Genomic DNA, 19989 nt, shown 5'->3' on the forward strand with positions numbered 1-19989 from the left:
GGAATGAATTTGCCCATAAAAGAAACAAAAAAATTAAAATTTTGAATTCAACAGTATAGTACTTTTAGGAAATTTAAAAACGAGATACACAAAGATAAAATAAAAAGCAGCAACTGAATTTAGTATGTTAAAAAAAAATGGGGATTATAATCATGATCTCAAAGTTGAAGTTAAAATAGATTTAATCAAAAGTGAAAACAGAGAAAATAGCCTGTTAGCAATATTATTCGGCTTTGTATTAGACCATTTAAAATATCTGAGGGGCACTTAGTTGGTGTAGGTGATAGAGCACCAGCCCTAAAGTCAAAAGGATCTGAGTTCAAATCTGGCCTCAGATATTTAATACTTCCTGGCAGTGTTCACTTAACCTCAATTGCTTCAGCAAAAGAAAAAAATAATAAAATAAAATACCTGAGTGCTCACTTGCCAAAACAGACAAAATAGCTAAGTGAACAAAAACATAAAATATTTTTTATACAAATAAAGTTAAATCTAAATAACTGAAGTAATATTTATTGTTCCTGGTAGGTAACACTAATATAGTTTTTTAAAATGACAGTTTTACCTAACTAATCTATTTATTCAATGTCATCCCAATCAAATTACAAAAAAATTATTGTACTGAATTAGAAAAAAAGTGATAGCAAAGTTCATTTGGAAGAATAAAAGATCAGGAAACTTCAAAGAAACCAGGGAAAAAAGATGTAAAGGAACTAGATTTAACAGTATCAGATCTTAAACTATATTATAAGGTGAAAGCATAGTTGAAGTGTAAAAGGGATAATTTCAATTATTTTAAGTTAAAATTTTCTTGTATAAGTAAAACTTAATGTAACTATATAGAAGAATGCAGGAAATTGGGGGGGGGGGAACTTTTATAGACAAAGATAGGATGTGATTGTGTTGGAATATTGCTGTTTTGTAGGAAATGATGAGTTGGTTGGGTTTTTTTTTTCTTTCCCCAGAAGTAGACTTTTTATTTCATTAAAAAAAAAAAAATTCCAAGAGTTATCTTGTCAACTTTGTCCCACTCTCAATTTATAGAATCAGATTATCTGGACAGAGTTGGAACTTTTCTTTCTTTTTTTTCTTTTTTAGTTGATTCTCTTTCTCTCTTTTTTTTAAAGCTTTTTATTTTCAAAACATATGCATATATAGTTTTCAACATTCACCTGTGCAAAACCTTGTGTTCCCAAAATTTTTTTCTCCCTTCCTTTTCCCTACCTCCTCTGCTAGATGGCAAATAATCCAATTTATATTAAACATGTGCAGTTCTTCTATACTTATTTCCACAATTATCATTTTGCACAAGAAAAATCAAATCAAAAAGGGAAAAAAATGAGAAAGAAAACAAAATACAAGCAAATGACAACCAAAAAAAAAAAAAGAAAGAAAGAAAATAGTATGTTGTGATCCACACTCAGTTCCCACATCTCTTTCTGGGTACAGATGGCTCGCTATCACAAGACCATTAGAAGTGGTCTGAATTGTGAGGTGCTTGATTTTCAAAAAGTTTGGAAATGCTATCCACCTTCATAGAAACAGATAATAGGAGGAAATAAGCTTAGTACGTTTTATATGTGTCTGTGTATATATGTGTGTGTGTGTGTGTGTGTGTGTGTGTATACATATATAAATGAAATCTTTATATTAATTGTAGTCTTTTTTCCTCCACTTAATATTTATTTTTTTCAATTACATATAAAGATAGTTTCTGCATTCATTATTCTAAGATTTTGAGTTCCAAATTTTTTTTCCTCTATTCCTTCCCTATTCCCCAAGACAGTGAGCAACCTGATATAGTCTCAGTCTCTCTCTCTCTCTCTCTCTCTCTCTCTCTCTCTCTCTCTCTCTATATATATATATATATATATATATATATATATACACACAGTTGTGTTAAACATTTCCATATTTGTGATGTTATGAAAGAAGAATCAGAATAAAAGGGAAAAATCCTGAGAAAGAAAAAACAAATAAAAAAATGAAAATAGTCAACTAGGTATAAAAATTGTTACTTAAATTTTTGCTTTCCTTCTAACCTTGGTTATATTTGTTTTGTTTGTACAAAACTTTTTTAGTTTAATGTAATCAAAATTATCCATTTTGCATTTTATAATGTTCTCTATTTCTTGTTTGATCATAAATTCCTCCCTTCCTCAAAAATCTGACAGGTCTTTGATTCGCTTTCAGTTCTCTCTCTGGATGTGGATGACATTTTCCATTACAAGCTCTCCCTCCTTCCTCCCCCCCCAGTAGTATTTTAATTTTTCCAATTACATGTAAAGATAGTTTTCAACATTAATTTTGTAATATTTTGAGCTCCTAATTTTTTTTTTCCCTCTCAAGAGAGCAGGCAATATGATATAGGTTATATACATTGTGCACAATCATTTTAAACATTTCTATATTTGTCATATTGTGGGGGGAAAAATAAGACCAAAAGATAAAAAAAAAATAAGAAAGAAAAGCAAAAAAAAAAAAAATAGTATGTCTCCATCCACATTCAGTCTCATAGTTCTCTCTGTAGATATGGATGGCATTTTCCATCAAAATCTTTTGGAATTGTCTTTTTTGTCTCAATGCAATAATTGTCTCAGCAATTATTGTATTGCTGAGAAGAACTGATCATCATACAGCATTGTTATTACTTTGTACAATGATCCCCTTGTTCTGCTTATTTTACTCAACATCATTTCATGTAGTTCCATTTTTTTTCTGAAATCAGCCTGCTCATCATTTCTTAGAACAATATAGTATTTCATTACATTCAAATACTACAACTTGTTTAGCTATTCCTCAAGTGATGGGCATTCTTCCAATCCAATTCTTTCCCAACGCAAAAAGAACTGCTACAAATATTTTTGTATATGTAGGCTCTTATGATATTTCTGGGATACAGACCTAGTAGTTGTATTGCTAGATTAAAGAATATGCAGTTTTTTTTTTAATAGCTTTTTATTTACAGGTTATATGTATGGGTAACTTTACAGCATTAACAATTGCCAAACCTCTTGTTCCAATTTTTCACCTCTTACCTCCCTCCCTCTCCCCTAGATGGCAGGATGACCAGTAGATGTTAAATATATTAATATATAAATTAGATACACAATAAGTATACATAACCAAACCGTTATTTTGCTGTACAAAAAGAATCAGACTCTGAAATATTGTACAATTAGCTTGTGAAGGAAATCAAAAATGCAGGTGGGCATGAATATAGGGATTGGGAATTCAATGTAATGGTTTTTAGTCCTCTCCCAGAGTTCTTTCTCTGGGCGTAGCTGGTTCATTTCATTACTGCTCCATTGGAAATGATTTGGTTGATCTCGTTGCTGAGGATGGCCAGGTCCATCAGAACTGGTCATCATATAGTATTGTTGTTGAAGTATATAATGATCTCCTGGTCCTGCTCATTTCTCTCAGCATCAGTTCATGTAAGTCTCTCCAGGCCTTTCTGAAATCATCCTGTTGGTCATTTCTTACAGAACAATAATATTCCATAATATTCATATACCACAATTTATTCAGCCATTCTCCAACTGATGGGCATCCACTCAGTTTCCAGTTTCTAGCCACTACAAAGAGGGCTGCCACAAACATTCGTGCACATATAGGTCCCTTTCCCTTCTTTATAATCTCTTTGGGATATAAGCCCAGTAGTAACACTGCTGGATCAAAGGGTATGCACAGTTTGATAAGTTTTTGAGCATAGTTCCAAACTACTCTCCAGAATGGTTGGATTCATTCACAACTCCACCAACAACGCATCAATGTCCCAGTTTTCCCGCATCCCCTCCAACAATCATTATTTTTTCCTGTCATCTTAGCCAATCTGACAGGTGTGTAGTAGTATCTTAGGGTTGTCTTAATTTGCATTTCTCTGATTAATAATGACTTGGAGCCTCTTTTCATATGACTAGAAATAGTTTCAATTTCTTCATCTGAGAATTGTCTGTTAATATGCACAGTTTTATAGCCCTTTAAGCATAGTTCCAAATTGCTATCCAGAATGGTTACATCAGTTCACAATTCTATCATCTCAGTTTTACCACATCCCTTCCAACATTTATTATTTTCTTTTTTCTGTCATGTTGGCTAATCTGACAGGTGTGAAGTAGTACCTTAAAGCTGATTTTTCCCCCTTTTAAAATTTTTATTTATTTTTAGTGCACATTTCTTTATGAGTTATGTGGCAGAGAAAAATCAAAACAAAAGGGAAAAACTTATGGGAGAAAAAAAAACCCCAAGAGAACAAAGAAGTGAATATAGCATGTATCGATTTACATTCAATCTCTGTAGAGGGCTGAAACTATTGAGTCGATACACTGAGGTCAGGACTGCCAAGTACTTAAGGCTAACTACCGATTGGACTATACTCTATGGGCATATGCTTGAAAAATGGTCCTTCCCACTATGCTGTACTGGCTCAATGATTGGTGTATACAGAGGATTGTAGGAGAGACTAAGGGGTGGAGTAAGACTAGCCAGGATCACTCTTTTGCGGTAGACAAGGGAGAAGGCGGTTGCAGAGATTCTGCTTCTATCCTGTGTCTAAAGACCAAGAACTTTTGCTTATCCTGACTCCGGCTGATTCTTTTTTTTTTTTTTTTTTTTTGGATGCAAATGGCATTTTCTATTCAAAGTTTAATGGGATTGCCTTGGATCACTGAAACACTAGCAGAAACAAGTCTTTCATAGTTGATCATTGCACATTAACTTAACAGTTATTTTAATTTGCATTTCTCTAATCAATAGTGATTTAGAGTGTTTTTGCCTATGATTATAGATGGTTTTAATTTCACCTGAAAATTGTTCACATCCTTTGACCATTTATCAATTGGGGAATGACTTATATTCTTATAAATTTGACTCAATTCTCTATTTAGTTTAGAGATGAGAACTTTATCAGAAACACTGAACTATAAAAATTGTTTCCTAACTTTATGCTTTCCTTCTAATTTTGATTACATTTTTAATTTAATATAATCAAAATTATCCATTTTGTATTTCATAATTTTGTTTATTTCTTGTTTAGTCATAAATTCCTCCCTTCCCCAAAGATCTGACAGGTAATCTATTCTTTGTGCTTCTTATTTGCCTATAGTATCACTCTATTGTCTAAAGCATGAACTCATTTCGACCTTATCTTAATATAAGATGTTAGATGTTGGTCTATGCATGGTTTCTGCCATAGTTTTCCAGTCTTCTCAGTAATTTTAGTCACATGGTGAGTTCTTATGCCAGAAGCTGAAGTCTTTAGGTTACTATGTTTTGTATACCTAGCATATACCATAGATCCCCCCCACTATCTCTTAGCTGGTACCAAATGGTTTTGATGACTGCAGTTTTATTACAGTTTTAGTTCTAGTTTGACGAGGCTACCCTCTTTGGCATTTTTCCCCACAAATATTCTTGATACTCTTGATCTTTTGTTACTATTTTTCCTAGCTCTGTAAAGAAAACTTCCTCCCCCCCCCCCAATTTGATTGGTATGGCACTGAGAAAATAGATCAGTTTAGGTAGAATCATCATTTTTATTATTTTGGCTTGTGCAACTCATGAGCAATTGATATTTTCCCAGTTGTTTAGATCAGTCTTTATATGTATATTTTGTTCATATATTTCCTAGGTTTGTCTTGGCAGGTAGACTTCCAATTATTTTATATTGTCTACAGCTATTTTAAATGAAATTTCTGTTTATACCTTATGCTGTTTATATTTCATTTAAATTGTCAGTTTTGTTGGGATATAATTGAGCAAAATAGTTCCTAATTGCTTTAATGTTATCTTCATTGGTTGTGTTATTGTGTGCAAAAAATGTGCCACCTTTTCATTTTTGAAATTGGTAATTTGGCTTCGTTCTTTCTTTTTAAAAAATCAAATTAATTTGTGGTTTGTCAATTTCATTTATATTCCATAAAATTAACTGTTAATTAGTTTAGGGATTTTTTTTTCTTTCAGTTTGATTAATCTTTCCTTTAATTTTTATATTTTGACATTTAATTGGGGATTTAAAATTTGTTGTTTTTCTAATTTGTTGAAATACCCAATTCGTTGATCTGTTCTTTCACAGTTTTATTGATGTAAACATTTAGAGTTATAAATGTTTTCATAACTACTACTGCTATGACTGCATGCCATAAATTTTGTTATGTTGTCCTATTGCCATAATTTTTAATTAAAGTATTGATTGTTTTTATGATTTGTTCTTTGATCCACTCATTCTTAGGATTAGGTTATTTAGTTGTAATTAATTTTTAACCTATGTTTCAAACATTTTTTATTGGCTATAATTTTTGTTGCAGTATTGCCTGAAAAAATTACACTTAATATTTCTGCTTTTCTACCTTTATTTGTGTGATTTTTATACCCTGACATATGTTCTTTTTTTTTTTTTTCTTTTTGGTGAAGCTGCCATGCTGAGAAATAAGTATATTCTTTTTTGTTCCCATTCAACATTCTCCAGAGATGTCTCATATATAACTTTTCTAAAATTCTATTAATTACCTCAACTTCATTTTTGTTTATTTATGGTTAGATATATCTGAGTCTGAGAAGGGGCAAATTGAGCCTTCCCTCATCCATTAGTATAATTTTATTATTTTCTCTTGTAATTTATTTAACTTTTCCTTCAAGAATTTAGATGCTTTGTCTTTTGGTGCATATAAATTCAACATTGATATTCATTGTCTATAGTAGCTTTCAGCAAATTGTTGTTTCCCTGATCATTTCTCTTAATTATAACAATTTTTGCTTTTGTATTGTCTAAGATCGTGAATGCTATCTTTTTCTTTTTTTAAACTTTAACTGAAGCATAATAGATTCTACTCCATCCCCCTTATTTTAATGCTATGTGTTAACATATTATTTCAAGTGTATCTCTTTCTTATAAATAATATATTATTGAATTCTGGTTTCTAGTTTATTCTGCTATTATCTTCTATTTTATTGGTGACATCATCTCATTTATATTTATGATTAGGATATAAATATCTCTCCATCTTATTCTCTTATATTTAGATTTATGTTTTTTCCCCTGGCTGTTTTATTTCTGACTACTGCCTCCCTTTAATGTACCTTTCTTTTTATCTTCTCTTCCCCTTCCCTCATTTCTCCTACATCCCTCTTGGGTAAGATAAATTTCAATATCCGATATGTGTAGTGTTTTTGTTGGTTTTCTGGAGGTCTTGGAGCAGCCTTCCTTTCAGTTGAGTAATCACCACAAGTATAGCCAGGAGTTAAAGTCCAAATCCTTTATTGTCTCCTTGCCTGGGGCTGGACAGCTTTTTGGAGAGCCTTTCAGACCGGCCTTGGTCTCAGTGGGGAAGTGCAGGAGGCCAGCCACCAATTCAGTGAGTTAGCACCTTTTTAGAATCCTTGTTTCAAATACAGAGTTCTGGCCCATAACAGAGAGGGTGTGTTTGTGTGTGTGTGTGTGTGGGGGGGGGGGTGTTCTTTTCTCCCCGTAACAGAGAGGGGTGGTGTGTGTGTGTTTTTCTCCATTTTAAACTTTGCCCACTTACCCCCATTTTTTCCTCCATCATATAACTTCTTTCTTTTGGTCCTCTTAAGTGAGATAATTTCCCCCATTTTTCTCCCTCTGCACTCTTTCTCACCCTTCTGTTCTTCCTTTGAGATCATCTCAACACAAAAGTTTCACACTTATACCTTCTTCTAGCTGACCTAATGATGATTGTTCTTAAGGGTCATGTCATATGATAAAGGGATGTAAACAGTTTAACCTTAAGTCCCTTTTGATTTCTCATTTGTATCTTTATCTTTATAAGCTTCTCTTGAAAGCCTATGTTTCATTCAGCTTTGTTTTTTATTTTTATTGGGAATGCTTGATTGAAATGTTTTTATTGCATTTTTTATATATATATTTGCCATAGGATTATGCTGTTTTGTGGGTAAGTTATTCTTGGTGGTATTCCTAGCTCCTTTACTTTCTGGAATATCATTCTAAGCCTCCCATTCCTTTAACATGGTAGCTGCCAAATCTGATGAGAACTTGATTGTGATGCCTTGTTATTTGAATTCTTTATTTCTGGCCACTTCTAGTATTTTCTCTTAGACCTGGAAGATCTGGATTTTGGTTATAATATTCTTGGAAGTTTTCTTTTTGGGATTTTTTTTTGGAGGCAACCACTTGATTTTTTTTTTTTTTTTTTTTTTTTTTTACTTTCAATTTCATACTTTACTTCTATAATACCTGGGCAGTTTTCCTTTATATTTTCTTGAAATGCTATCTTAAGGTTCTTTTTTTGCTCATGACTGTCAGATGAACCATGAATTCTTAAATTCTCTCTCCTTGATCTATTTTTCTAGGTTGTTATTTCTCCTGTGAAATATTTCACTTTTTTTCCCCGGTCTTTTGACTTGTTATTGTTTCTGATGTCTCATGGGGTTATTAATTTCCATTTGACCAATTTTAATTTTTAAAGAGTTATTCACAGTGAGGTGTTTTTTTTTTTTTTTTTTTTAAACCATTTGGTCAATTCTGATTTTTAAGTAGATATTTCCCTTAGCATTTTTTGTGCCTTAAAAAAAAAAAAGCAAGCTGTTAATTATATTTTTGTAATTTTTTTGCATACCTCTCAGTTCTTTCTCCAGTTTTTCCTTGACTGCTCTTCGTTGATTTAAAAAAAAAAAAAAAAAAAGCTCTTTTTTTTTTTTTAAACTTTCTTCAGCTCTTGTAGGAATTCTTGATGAACTTGTGTTCAGTTTGCTATTCCTTGAGGCTTTGCTTGGAGGTTTATGATTGGAATCCATTTATTTTGATGCCTTTGTGAGGAAATTTTCTAGTTTATTTAGTGGGATTAAATCATTCTAGATTTGGAGTTTCAAACTTTTTTTTTTTTTTTTTTTCATCATGGCACCTATTGGTAATCTGGTGAAATCTTTGGATCCCTCATTATGTTTGTTGCCTTCATTTGTAATAGAAGGAAATGCTAGTTTTTGGTGACAATAAAGATGTATTTCTTTTTCTTTTTTTAAAGTTCATACATCTCATTTCATACATTCCTTTCATTTATTAATTTCATACATTTATAATTTATTCATTTCATACATTCCTGGGCTTCAAGTTGAGAATCTTTGTTTTAAGTTATCCTTTTGTTAATAACATCTCATTAACTTGTTTTCCCAGTGACTTCTTTTTGTTCTAATGGTAAAAATGTAAGAAGCAGCCCCTGGGAATGGACAACTTTTTCTTTCTTTTTTTTTTTTTTATTTTCATAATTATAACTTTATTGACAGAACCCATGCCTGGGTAATTTTTTACAACATTATCCCTTGCACTCACTTCTGTTCCGACTTTTCCCCTCCCTCCACCCCCTCCCCCAGATGGCAAGCAGTTCTATACATGTTAAATATATCGCAGTATATCCTAGATACAATATATGTATGCAGAACCAAACAGTTCTCTTGTTGCACAGGAAGAATTGGATTCAGAATGTAAAAATAACCCGGAAAGAAAAACAAAAATACAGACAAAAAAATAATTTTTTTTTACATTCATTTCCCAGTGTTCTTTCTTTGGGTGTAGCTGCTTCTGTCCATCATTGATCAATTGAAACCGAGTTAGATCTCTATAGACAACTTTTTTTAATGGCTCTTAGTCAGTTTTTTCGATGTTGTAAACATAGAGCCAGTTTAATGATTAAAGGAAAAATCTGTTATATCAAAACTATCATATTTTATTTGTTTTGATTTTCACAAATTTTCTTGTATTATACTCCTATTTTCTGCATAGTAATCAGGTAAGCTAGGTGGCACAGTCGATCAGAGTGCTGGCCCTAGAGTCAGAAGGACCCGAGTGTCTCAGACATCTACTAGCTGTGTGACTCACTTAACCCATTTGCCTCTGTTTTCTCATCTGTAAAATGAGCTGGAGAAAGAAATGGCAAAACACTCCCAGTATCTCAGTTAAGAAAACTCCAAATGAGGTTGTGATGAATCAGATAATTAATGACTCAAAAATAATAAGCAATAACCAATAAATATATGTAATATTCTTACAACTTTTTGCTATATTTGAAAAGCAAACCTAATGAAATGGAGAATGTTGAATTTGGTAGCCGAGGACCTGTGTTCAAATCCAGCAAGTAAAATCATTTTACTTGCTGTTGTAACATTGAATTATTTAACCTTTTGGGGCCTTTTTTCATTGCTGTTAAAAAAAAAAAAAAAAAAAAAAAGCAAGATGGCTTACATGATTGATAGTGTCCCTTCCAGTTTTAGATCTATGATGTCATGATCTTACTAAGATTCTTGCCAACCATGAGCCTCTTGTAACTCATTCAATCATCTTCCAGAATGCACTTGAATTAGTATGCTAGATATGCTACTACTCAAATTTGGCCTTTCAACAGCACTTTTAATTGTAGTTGGTTGACATGATCTTCCAGAAGCACCTACATTCTCTGATTAGCAGAAATTCTACCTAAGAATAGTTGGCTCAGTGGTCTCACGGAACTGTGGGGCTCAAATTAGGATTTTAGTCTCTGTTTATTTCTTTTTATTTTTTCATAAAAGTTTAGATTTCTAACTTTCTATTTCCTGCCATTGTATTTTCCCCAAATTACACTTTTCTCTCCTTTTACCCTTTCTCTCCTTACCAGTGTTTTGTTTCTGACCACCACCTCCCGCAATCTTACCTTTTTTCAGCCCCCTCCCCGCCTTTATCCTCCTACTTCTGCTTCCTCTTCTATTAGCCTCCCCTTTACATTTCCTCTTTCTTCTTCTGTTAGCCTATAGGGTGAGACAAATTTCTGTACCAAACTAAGTATGTATATTATTTCCTCTTTGAAGCAAATCCAATGAGATTAAGGTTCAAACAATGCTCATCCCCCTTCCTTCTTTCCCTCAACTGTAATAGGTCTTTTGTGCCTCTTCATATGATGTAATTTACCCCCTTTATCTCACCTTTTCTCTCGTACAATCCCTTTTTCTCCTCTAATTTCTTTTTTATATCATCACATTAAAGTCAACCAATAACCTACAACCTCTTAAGTCTACCCTTTCTAATTGCCTTGACAAAGATACAGTTCTCAAGAGTTAAATGTATCATCTTCTTGTGTAGGAGTATAAACATTTTCCTTTAAAAATCTTTTTTTTTTCCTTCCATTTACCTTTTTATATTTCTTTTGAGTCTTGTATTTGGAGACTAAATTTTCTGTTTAGCTCTGGTTTTTTCATCAGAAATAATATAAAGTCCCCTATTTCATTGAATATCCATCTTTTCTCCCAAAAGATAATGCTTAATAATCTAGGGAGTTGATTATTGGCTGTAATCCAAGTTTCTTTGCCTTCTAGAATATCATATTCCAGGCGGTATAATCTTGTAATATGAAAGCTGCTAGGTTCTAGGTAATCCTAATTATGGCTCCTAAGTATTTGAATTGTTTCTTTCTGGCTGTTTGAGTATATTCCCTTAATCTAATAAGGAGCTACAATATACTTTTTGTTTTTTTTTTTTTTTTTGGTACAATATACCTTTTAATTTTAATTTTGGAATCTTGGGAGATGATTATTGGATTCTTTCAGTGGTGATTTTACCCTCTTATTCTTGGACATCAAGGCAATTTTCCTTGTTGATTTCTTGAAAGATGCTGTCTAGGCTCTCTTTTTTGCATTGTGGCTTTTACTCCAATAGTCTTTTGTAGTCCAATAATTCTTAGATTGTCTCTTCTGGATCTATGTTTCAGGTCAGTTGTTTTTCCAACGAGGTACTTTCAATCTTTTCAATTTTTTCATTTTTTTGATTTTGTTTGATTCTTGATGTCTCATTGAAAAATTCACTTCTATTTGTCCAATTCTAGTTTTTAGTGAATTATTTTCTTCAGTTAGCTTTTTTTTAAACTTCTTTTTGCATTTGGCCAACTGTACTTTTCTTTCTTTCTTTCTTTCTTTCTTTCTTTTTTTTTTTTTTTTTAATAATTATAACTTTTTATTGTCAGAACCCATGCCTGGGTAATTTTTTACAACATTATCCCTTGCACTCACTTTGTTTCTACTTTTCTCCTCCTTCCCTCCATCCCCTTCGCCAGATGGCAAGCAGTCCTATACATGTTAAATATGTCACAGTATATCCTAGGTACAATATATGTGTGCAGAACCGAACAGTTCTCTTGTTGCACAGGAAAATTTGGATTCAGAAGGTAAAAATAACCCAGGAAGAAAAACAAAAATACAAACAGTTTACATTTATTTCCCAGTGTTCTTTCTTTGAGTGTAGCTGCTTCTGTCCATCATTGACCAATTGAAACTAAGTTAGATCTTCTCTTTGTCGAAGAAATCCACTTCCATCAGAATACATCCTCATACAGTATTGTTGTTGAAGTATATAATGATCTCCTGGTTCTGCTCATTTCACTCAGCATCAGTTCATATAAGTCTCTCTGTATTCATCCTGCTGGTCATTTCTTACAGAACAATAATATTCCATAACATTTATATACCACAATTTACCTAACCATTCTCCAGTTGATGGGCATCCATTCATTTTCCAGTTTCTAGCACTACAAAAAGGGCTGCCACAAATATTTTGGCACATATTGGTTCCTTTCCCTTTTTTAGTATCTCTTTGGGGTATAAACCCAGTAGTAGCACTGCTGGATCAAAGGGTATGCACAATTTGATAACTTTTTGGGCAAAATTTCAGATTGCTCTCCAGAATGGTTGGATTCGTTCACAACTCCACCAACAATGCATCAGTGTCCCAGTTTTCCCGCATCCCTGTAATGGGCTGATGTTTGAGTTGATGCACTGAGGTCCCAAGTACGTGAGGCTAAATAGTAATTGGGCTATACTCTATTAATATACATGATTGGATAAAGAATGGTCCCTGCCCACTCTCCGTGCAAGTCCTGATGTGTTGTATAGGAAATGATGATTTTGGTGGGTGGAGGCAGAGAGAGACAGGAAGAGAAGCTGGGAGAGATTGGGCCTGGGTTTCATACTCCTAGCTGCTGGTCGTGTGGCTGCTGGTCTAGCTAACTTCTTGACTCAGCTGCACACATTGCTATCGCCGATTCTCTTCCACCTCCGATCCTTCTTCACTGAGAATAAAGACTGACGATTTTCCCCAACCTGAATTCCTGCCTCCTGCTGTTTTAAAAATACACGGTCTTCACACATCCCCTCCAACATTCATCATTATTTTTTCCTGTCATCTGATAGTTGTGTAGTGGTAACTCAGAGTTGTCTTAATTTGCATTTCTCTGATCAATAGTGATTTGGAACACTTTTTCATTTGAGTGGAAATACCAACTATACTCTGCACTTTTAAAAGGAGTTGTTTTGTTCAGTGGATTTTTTTTTTTCCATTTCACCAATTCTTATTATTTTTTTCATTATAGTTTTTTATTTACAAGATATATGCATGGGTAATTTTTCAGCATTGATAATTGCAAAAATCTTTTGTTTCAATTTTTCCCTTCCTTTCCCCCCACTGCCTCCCCTGCCCCAATTGGCAGATTGATCAATACATCTGAAATATATTAAAATATAAGTTAAAATACAATATTTGTATACATGTCCATACAGATATTTTGATGTACAAAAAGAATCGGACTTTGAAATGGTGTACAATTAGCCTGTGAAGGAAATAAAAAATGCAGGTGGACAAAAATAGGATTGGGAATTCTATGTAGTGGTTCATAGGCATTTCCCAGAGTTCTTTTGCTGGGTGTAGCTGGTTCAATTCATTACTGCTCTATTGGAACTGATTTGGTTCATCACAATGTTGAAGAGGGCCACGTCGATCAGAATTGATTATCATATAGTATTGTTGTTGAAGTATATAATCTCCTGGTCCTGCTCATTTCACTCAGCATCAGTTCATGCAAGTCTCTCCAGGCCTTTCTGAAATCATCCCACTGGTCATTTCTTACAGAAAAATAATAACCAATTCTTATTTTTAAGGAATTTTTTCTTTTCCTATTTTGCCAAATTTAATTTATAAGGAGTTGTTTTCTTCAGTTAACTTCAGTGTTTCCTTTTCCAAGGTGTTGGCTTCTGCTTCCCCCTCCCCTCCGCCCAGAAATTTTCATAACTTCTGCATAGCTCTCATTTCTTTTTCCCATTTTTCTTCCATCTCTGTTAAAATCCTTTTTGAATTCTTCCAAGAGAACCTTTTGAACTGGACACCACTTCATATCCCCCTTTGAAGCTTTACCTGAAGTCCTTTTGTCTTTGCTGTGTTTTAGGTTTACATTCTGATCTTCCTTTTCTCCATAGTAGCTCTTTGTAGACAGAGCTCTTTTGGCTTTTTTGCTCATTTGTAAAGGTTGAGGGCACAGGGGAGATTGTTCCAAGCTTCCTCTGCAGAACCACTGGAGCTTCTCACTACCTGTGCTAGGGTTGGTGGGCCTGCAGGCTTCCTCACTGTGCTGGGTGGGCCTGTCCAAGACCTGCCTGTTGTGCTTGGGTTTGGGGGCTCACAATTTGCCTTCTGTAATTGCATTAGAGGTGTCAGCTAGTTTGCTGACTTGCTGGCCTTCTGATCCAGGATAGAGTAGCTAAAGATGCTGTATTTTTGCTAAGAGCCTCCTGCTAGACTTCATACACCTGGCCTCTCTGTGCTGCTGCAATTGTACTGGGCTTAGTTAACCCTCTGCTCAGTTGAGACAAATCTTTCCTTAAGTCCTTCCAAGATATCTTAAGCAGGAAAATTATTACACTTGAAATTTTTGTGGATTCTGTCACTCTCAAATCTGTTCAGAGGCTTGATTTTAGTGTTGATTCTGAGGGGAAGATGGGGAGAGCTCAGGAAATGTCCTGTCTACTCTCTGCCAATTTGGTATATGGACACTATTGAAGTTTCTTCATAGAGGTAGATTAGTTCACTCAACCACAATTAAACATGTGTTTCTTGGATAACCAGCCTATCAGTGGATTATTGTCTGTTATTATTATTACACACTTCATATGAGAAAGGGCAACTCCTATTATTCCCATGTTACAGATGAGGAAAGAAGTTTAGAGAAGTGTCCAAAGTCACACAATTGGTAAAATAGATCAATTTCATCTTTGAATGAGATTGTTTTGATTGGAGAAACAAAAGAATAATAGAAGGCTGAGTTTAAAAGTATTTAAGTTTTATTTTGGAGGTAGACAAGAAATTATTTTCTACACAGTGTGTGAGAAGAAATATTGGTGATAGAAATCTGAAAAGGGCCTTTTGTGGACATATCTGTGGTTAACTAAGGTTACTTTGGCTTAAATCTGACTAGATGTTTTATTTCAAGAGACTGACCCCCCCCCAAAAAAAATCAAGACTTAAAAACATATTGTATTTTATATATGATAACTAGATCTTCCGGTGTATGTATGATTGGCCACTATATTTTAAAGTGTAAAATAAATAAATTTTCAGCTAAAGTTTTCCTTTAATGGAAAAATAGTCAGCTGTTGATTTTTATGTTTAGTATTTCTTTTATGTTGTCATAAAATGAATGAAAAAATTGTTGAGTTTTAAGATAGACTTAAATTGCTAGGCTAAATTTAAATAAGTAAAGAATATTACTCATAACTTTATACTGCTATTCTATATACTATACTGCCTCTTCTATACCTCAGATAGATAAAGGTTTTATATCAGGTAGCTAAAGGTTTAGGCCTTACTTATCATTTTACTTATTTTAAAAATTTCAGCTAGACATATGTAGATTTCAGTTAAAAAAATGATAGTTGTATTAATTTCTTGATAAAAGAGAATTCCAACTAGATCAGCATTTGAAGTTAAAATATTAGATTATGCAGGCTATTTCCTCCTCTTATTTATCTTTATATTGGAAGAAGAAAAGCAAATTTTCCTAATCTTTCAGATTCAAGTGATTTCTCAATTTAGAATGATTTAGTCTAACAAGATAACATTCTTTCTTTACCTGCAGAAGCTACTTCTGTTGATTTGGATTCTTACATTGGTAGTCTCTGAATCCAGATGTTTAGATGACGTTTTCCAGTTTTCTGGTATAACTTTAAAAACAATCTTCATCAGCAAATAATTACCTGAATGATTCAACCTTATCATGGAAACTTATTGCAATTGTTTTATGCCATTACTGTTCATTTACATATTTTCAATTTGAACTAAAAAAGAGGTATTCTTCCTTTTTTTTTTTTTTTTTTTTGGTTTCAAAAAACAACAAAAACCTCTTATGGTCTGAATGTAAAATCTGTTTATATTTTTTATTTTACATTTTATTTTTGTGCACCTTATAATTTTAAATTCTCTTGTTTTAGGGTCTGTCTCCAACCCCTATGGATGTTTCCATGAAGGAAGAAGATCTGTGTCAGGCTTTCTCTAATGCACTATTATGCAAGATAGAAGATATTGATAGTGAAGATTGGGAGAATCCTCAGCTTTGTAGTGACTATGTAAAGGATATTTACCAGTATCTGAGACAACTTGAGGTAGAATTGTTTACATGTATAGAATATTGTGTTACTTTAGAGGATTGTATCCAGAGTAACAGATGACAATAGAATTATTATTTTTAAATTTTACAGGTTCAGCAATCTATAAACCCACATTTCTTAGATGGAAAAGACATCAATGGGCGGATGCGTGCAATCCTTGTTGATTGGTTGGTACAAGTCCATTCCAAATTTCACCTTCTGCAGGAAACTCTTTATATGTGTATTGCTATCATGGATCGTTTCTTACAAGTAGGTATAGCATTAGAAATTTCATATAAATGATTTTGTTAATCTCTTTGGGCTACTTTGTTATCTTTTATGTATCTGCTTCTGGAAAGAAACCTGAATTTTCATATTTTGTATTCATAATCTATAGTATCTTACACACAGTGGGTACTTAGTAAATATTTGCTAAATTAGAAAGTAAGTTTGGATCTACATTTGGATCTCCATAGTTTTTAAAGATGAGGCCTGAAAACTTTAGCTAAGGAAGTTTAAAAGCTTTAACTCCTAAAGTAATAACCCAAACAACTTGAATCATTTTTTTCACCAGAATATATATGTCTTTTTTCCCCCTGAGGCAATTGGGGTTAAGTGACTTGCCCAGGGTCACACAGCCAGGAAGTGTTAAGTGTCTGAGGCTAGATTTGAACTTGGGTCCTTCTGACTTCAGGGCTGGTGCACTATCCACTGCGCCACCTAGCTGCTCTATACATATGTCTTTTTGATCAAATTGTATGATTCTTTGCTAGGGGAAAAAATGACTTAAAATTTTTAGTTTGAGAAAACAGATGAATAGTGCTACCACATTTTATTTAAAGTTTTAATTAAGTTAAATACATCATAATTTTAAAAGTAATTCCAAAGATTATAGCATATTTTTCTGTAATATTTATATATTAAGAGTTTCTCGCCTGTAGAATGTTCTTTTTTTTCCCCATAACTTATAAATATGATTTACTCCAGGGGAATGGACTGATCTGAGGTTTGCAACAATGAAGAAAACTTCTTTCCTTTATCCCCAGCTATCACCATCCAGGAGGGCAGGGACAACCACCTCAGGCTTAACTCTCAGTATTCCAGCTTGATTCACCTTAGGGAATGGGTAGGAATTCTTCACTTCTGAGAAGTCCTTTTCTCCATTGTCTGTTCTACATAGGTGTCCTAGATTCTAGAATCCATTTCAATAATTTGTAGGGTTTGCAAATGTGTGAGGGAGGCTTTGGTCTCTTGTTGTTTTGTGTGTAATAGAATAAACATTGTTCATGTAGGTTCAACCAGTCTCTCGGAAGACGCTTCAGTTGGTTGGAGTTACAGCTTTGCTTTTGGCTTCCAAGTATGAGGAGATATTCTCTCCAAATGTTGAGGACTTTGTTTATATCACAGATAATGCATATACTAGCTCTCAAATTCGAGAAATGGAAATTTTGATTCTGAAAGAATTGAAATTTGAATTGGGTCGGCCACTTCCACTCCATTTCTTAAGAAGAGCATCAAAAGCTGGTGAGGTAAGGGTCTTCAATTCTGCCACTACCAATTAAGATTTTGACTAACTGCTATTTTGACATTTAAAATAACACACTACCTTACATCCATTTATCTGATAGGAAATTATGAATTTACTAGGAAGTGTCTTTACCTTTCTTTTCCATTGCTTTTCTTTTTTTTTTTTTTCTTTTTTTTTTTTTTTCTAACGAACATGCAACAGTTTTCAGTACCCAGCAATGGTGGGGTGCCTGTGTAGCTTTACTCTGGATTATTTATTTTTTGATTTTTCAATTTCATTGGGGTTATATAGCTACTCTGTAATATTAATTTTCTAGAGTTGCCAGGGACCACGAGGAGTTAAGAACCTTGTCCAGGGTCACACAGTCAGTATTTTGAAAGCGGTAGGATTTTTTGTCCTAGTTGTTGGTCCCCTATACACTATACCATGATTTCTCACTTGACTGATTTTTTTGAAGTTAACAACGCTGATGCTATAATGAATGTGATTCTTTCACAGGCAGATGCCGAACAGCATACCTTAGCCAAATACTTGATGGAGCTAACGATTGTTGATTATGACATGGTGCATTATCATCCTTCTCAGATTGCTGCTGCTGCTTCTTGCTTGTCTCAGAAAGTTTTAGGTCGAGGGAAATGGGTGAGTGCAGAATTTTGTCAGAAGCTTATGATACAGTTTAGGGTCTCCCAGTGGGAGGTGGGAGGAAAGTGGCAACTCTTTTTTTCCTGGGTGTGCTCATTTCGGCTTACTTGCTTCAAATTTTGTGTAACTGCCCTTCTGGAATATACATTTGCTAGTTTTCAAATTTTCATTATGCTTCATTAGTTTGTTTCAAAAATCCTACTCTTTTTCTTTGCTTCTGTATAATTTTCAGAGTTTATATTTACTCTATGGATGAAGGTATGAATTTTGGCTTTTAAGAAGTTATCTTAAGATCCAAATTGATAAGTCCTATTAATAACATTCATTAAATTAAAAGCCAATTTTAGCTATTTGGTCTAGTGGTGTCTTGTTTACTATGCCTTAAGTAAAGTAGAATAAAAATCCCTGTAGGGTAACATTTTATTTAGTTCAATGGGTGGGTTGCTTTTGGCAACATTTTATTTCCTATTTCTGACAAGAGACCTCAACTTTCAGCTATAGAAGTAGAGATACTTCTTATGTAAGGGGATTCAACATAACTCTACCTTGCCTTTTGATTTTTGTTCCACATGACGTACTTCATCTAAGATGAAAGCTTTATTTATAGAAAAATAGTTCTGTATTATTCTGTGAAAAGAATTAATTCATTTAAAAATATTAGAATTTCACTTAGTTCAGGGCCTCAGAGTAAAAACATAGTCCTAATAAGCTGAGGGGATATAAGCTTAGATGGTCTTTAAGCTCACAGTCCAACCATATTAATCAGTGTTAAGGACCTATTTTTTTTAATGATGAGATTCTTGTTTTAGAAAATCACCTAAACTCTCTTTGTAAAATGAGCTATTTTAAGATGTTGAAGTGTTAACAGATTTCCTTTCTTAAGGCCATCACTTACCTCTTTATTCTACTTGTATATTCTAGAGCTTAAAGCAACAGTATTATACTGGCTACTTAGAGAATGATGTATTAGAAGTGATGCAGCATATGGCCAAGAACATAGTAAAAGTAAATGAAAACTTGACAAAATTTATTGTAAGTATTATTTCTTCTTCAGTTTTGGGATTGTTAAATAAATGTCTTACTCAGTAGATATGCAAGGCAATTCCTACAAAAAATTTTTTTATGTATTTGTAATATAGTTTTGGGGTAGTACTTAGTCAGCTCTGGAAATATTTAGGACTTATTAGTTAGTTTCATAAGAGGGATACTTCATTATTCAAAATCAGAAGTCCTAGTTTTGAAATCTGACTTTGCCTCCAATTACCTACGTGACTTCACTAAGCTCCATTTCCCTCCAAAACGAGAGGTTTTGATTAGTTCTCTAAGGGTCTCCTCCAGTTGTTTTTCTTTAAAATTTATCCTTATACCACTTTACCATCCTGAACTTCTAAAAGAAAAGATCAAAAGGAAGA

General features: G+C 33.4%; 1 protein-coding gene across 2 annotated transcripts in view; it reads left to right on the forward strand.

Annotated features, from left to right (window-relative positions):
- Window positions 1-19989, forward strand: part of CCNB2 (cyclin B2) — a 43298-nt gene that overhangs the window by 20550 nt on the left and 2759 nt on the right. For both annotated transcript variants that reach the window (XM_031955284.1, XM_003755707.4), the window contains exons 4-8: window positions 16252-16422; window positions 16519-16677; window positions 17700-17936; window positions 18434-18574; window positions 19499-19609. In XM_031955284.1, coding sequence (XP_031811144.1) covers window positions 16252-16422; window positions 16519-16677; window positions 17700-17936; window positions 18434-18574; window positions 19499-19609 — 819 coding nt within the window. The remainder of the gene's footprint in view (window positions 1-16251; window positions 16423-16518; window positions 16678-17699; window positions 17937-18433; window positions 18575-19498; window positions 19610-19989) is intronic.

Source organism: Sarcophilus harrisii, chromosome 2 (genome assembly GCF_902635505.1).
Source record: "Sarcophilus harrisii chromosome 2, mSarHar1.11, whole genome shotgun sequence".
Classification (NCBI taxonomy): Eukaryota; Metazoa; Chordata; class Mammalia; order Dasyuromorphia; family Dasyuridae; genus Sarcophilus; species Sarcophilus harrisii.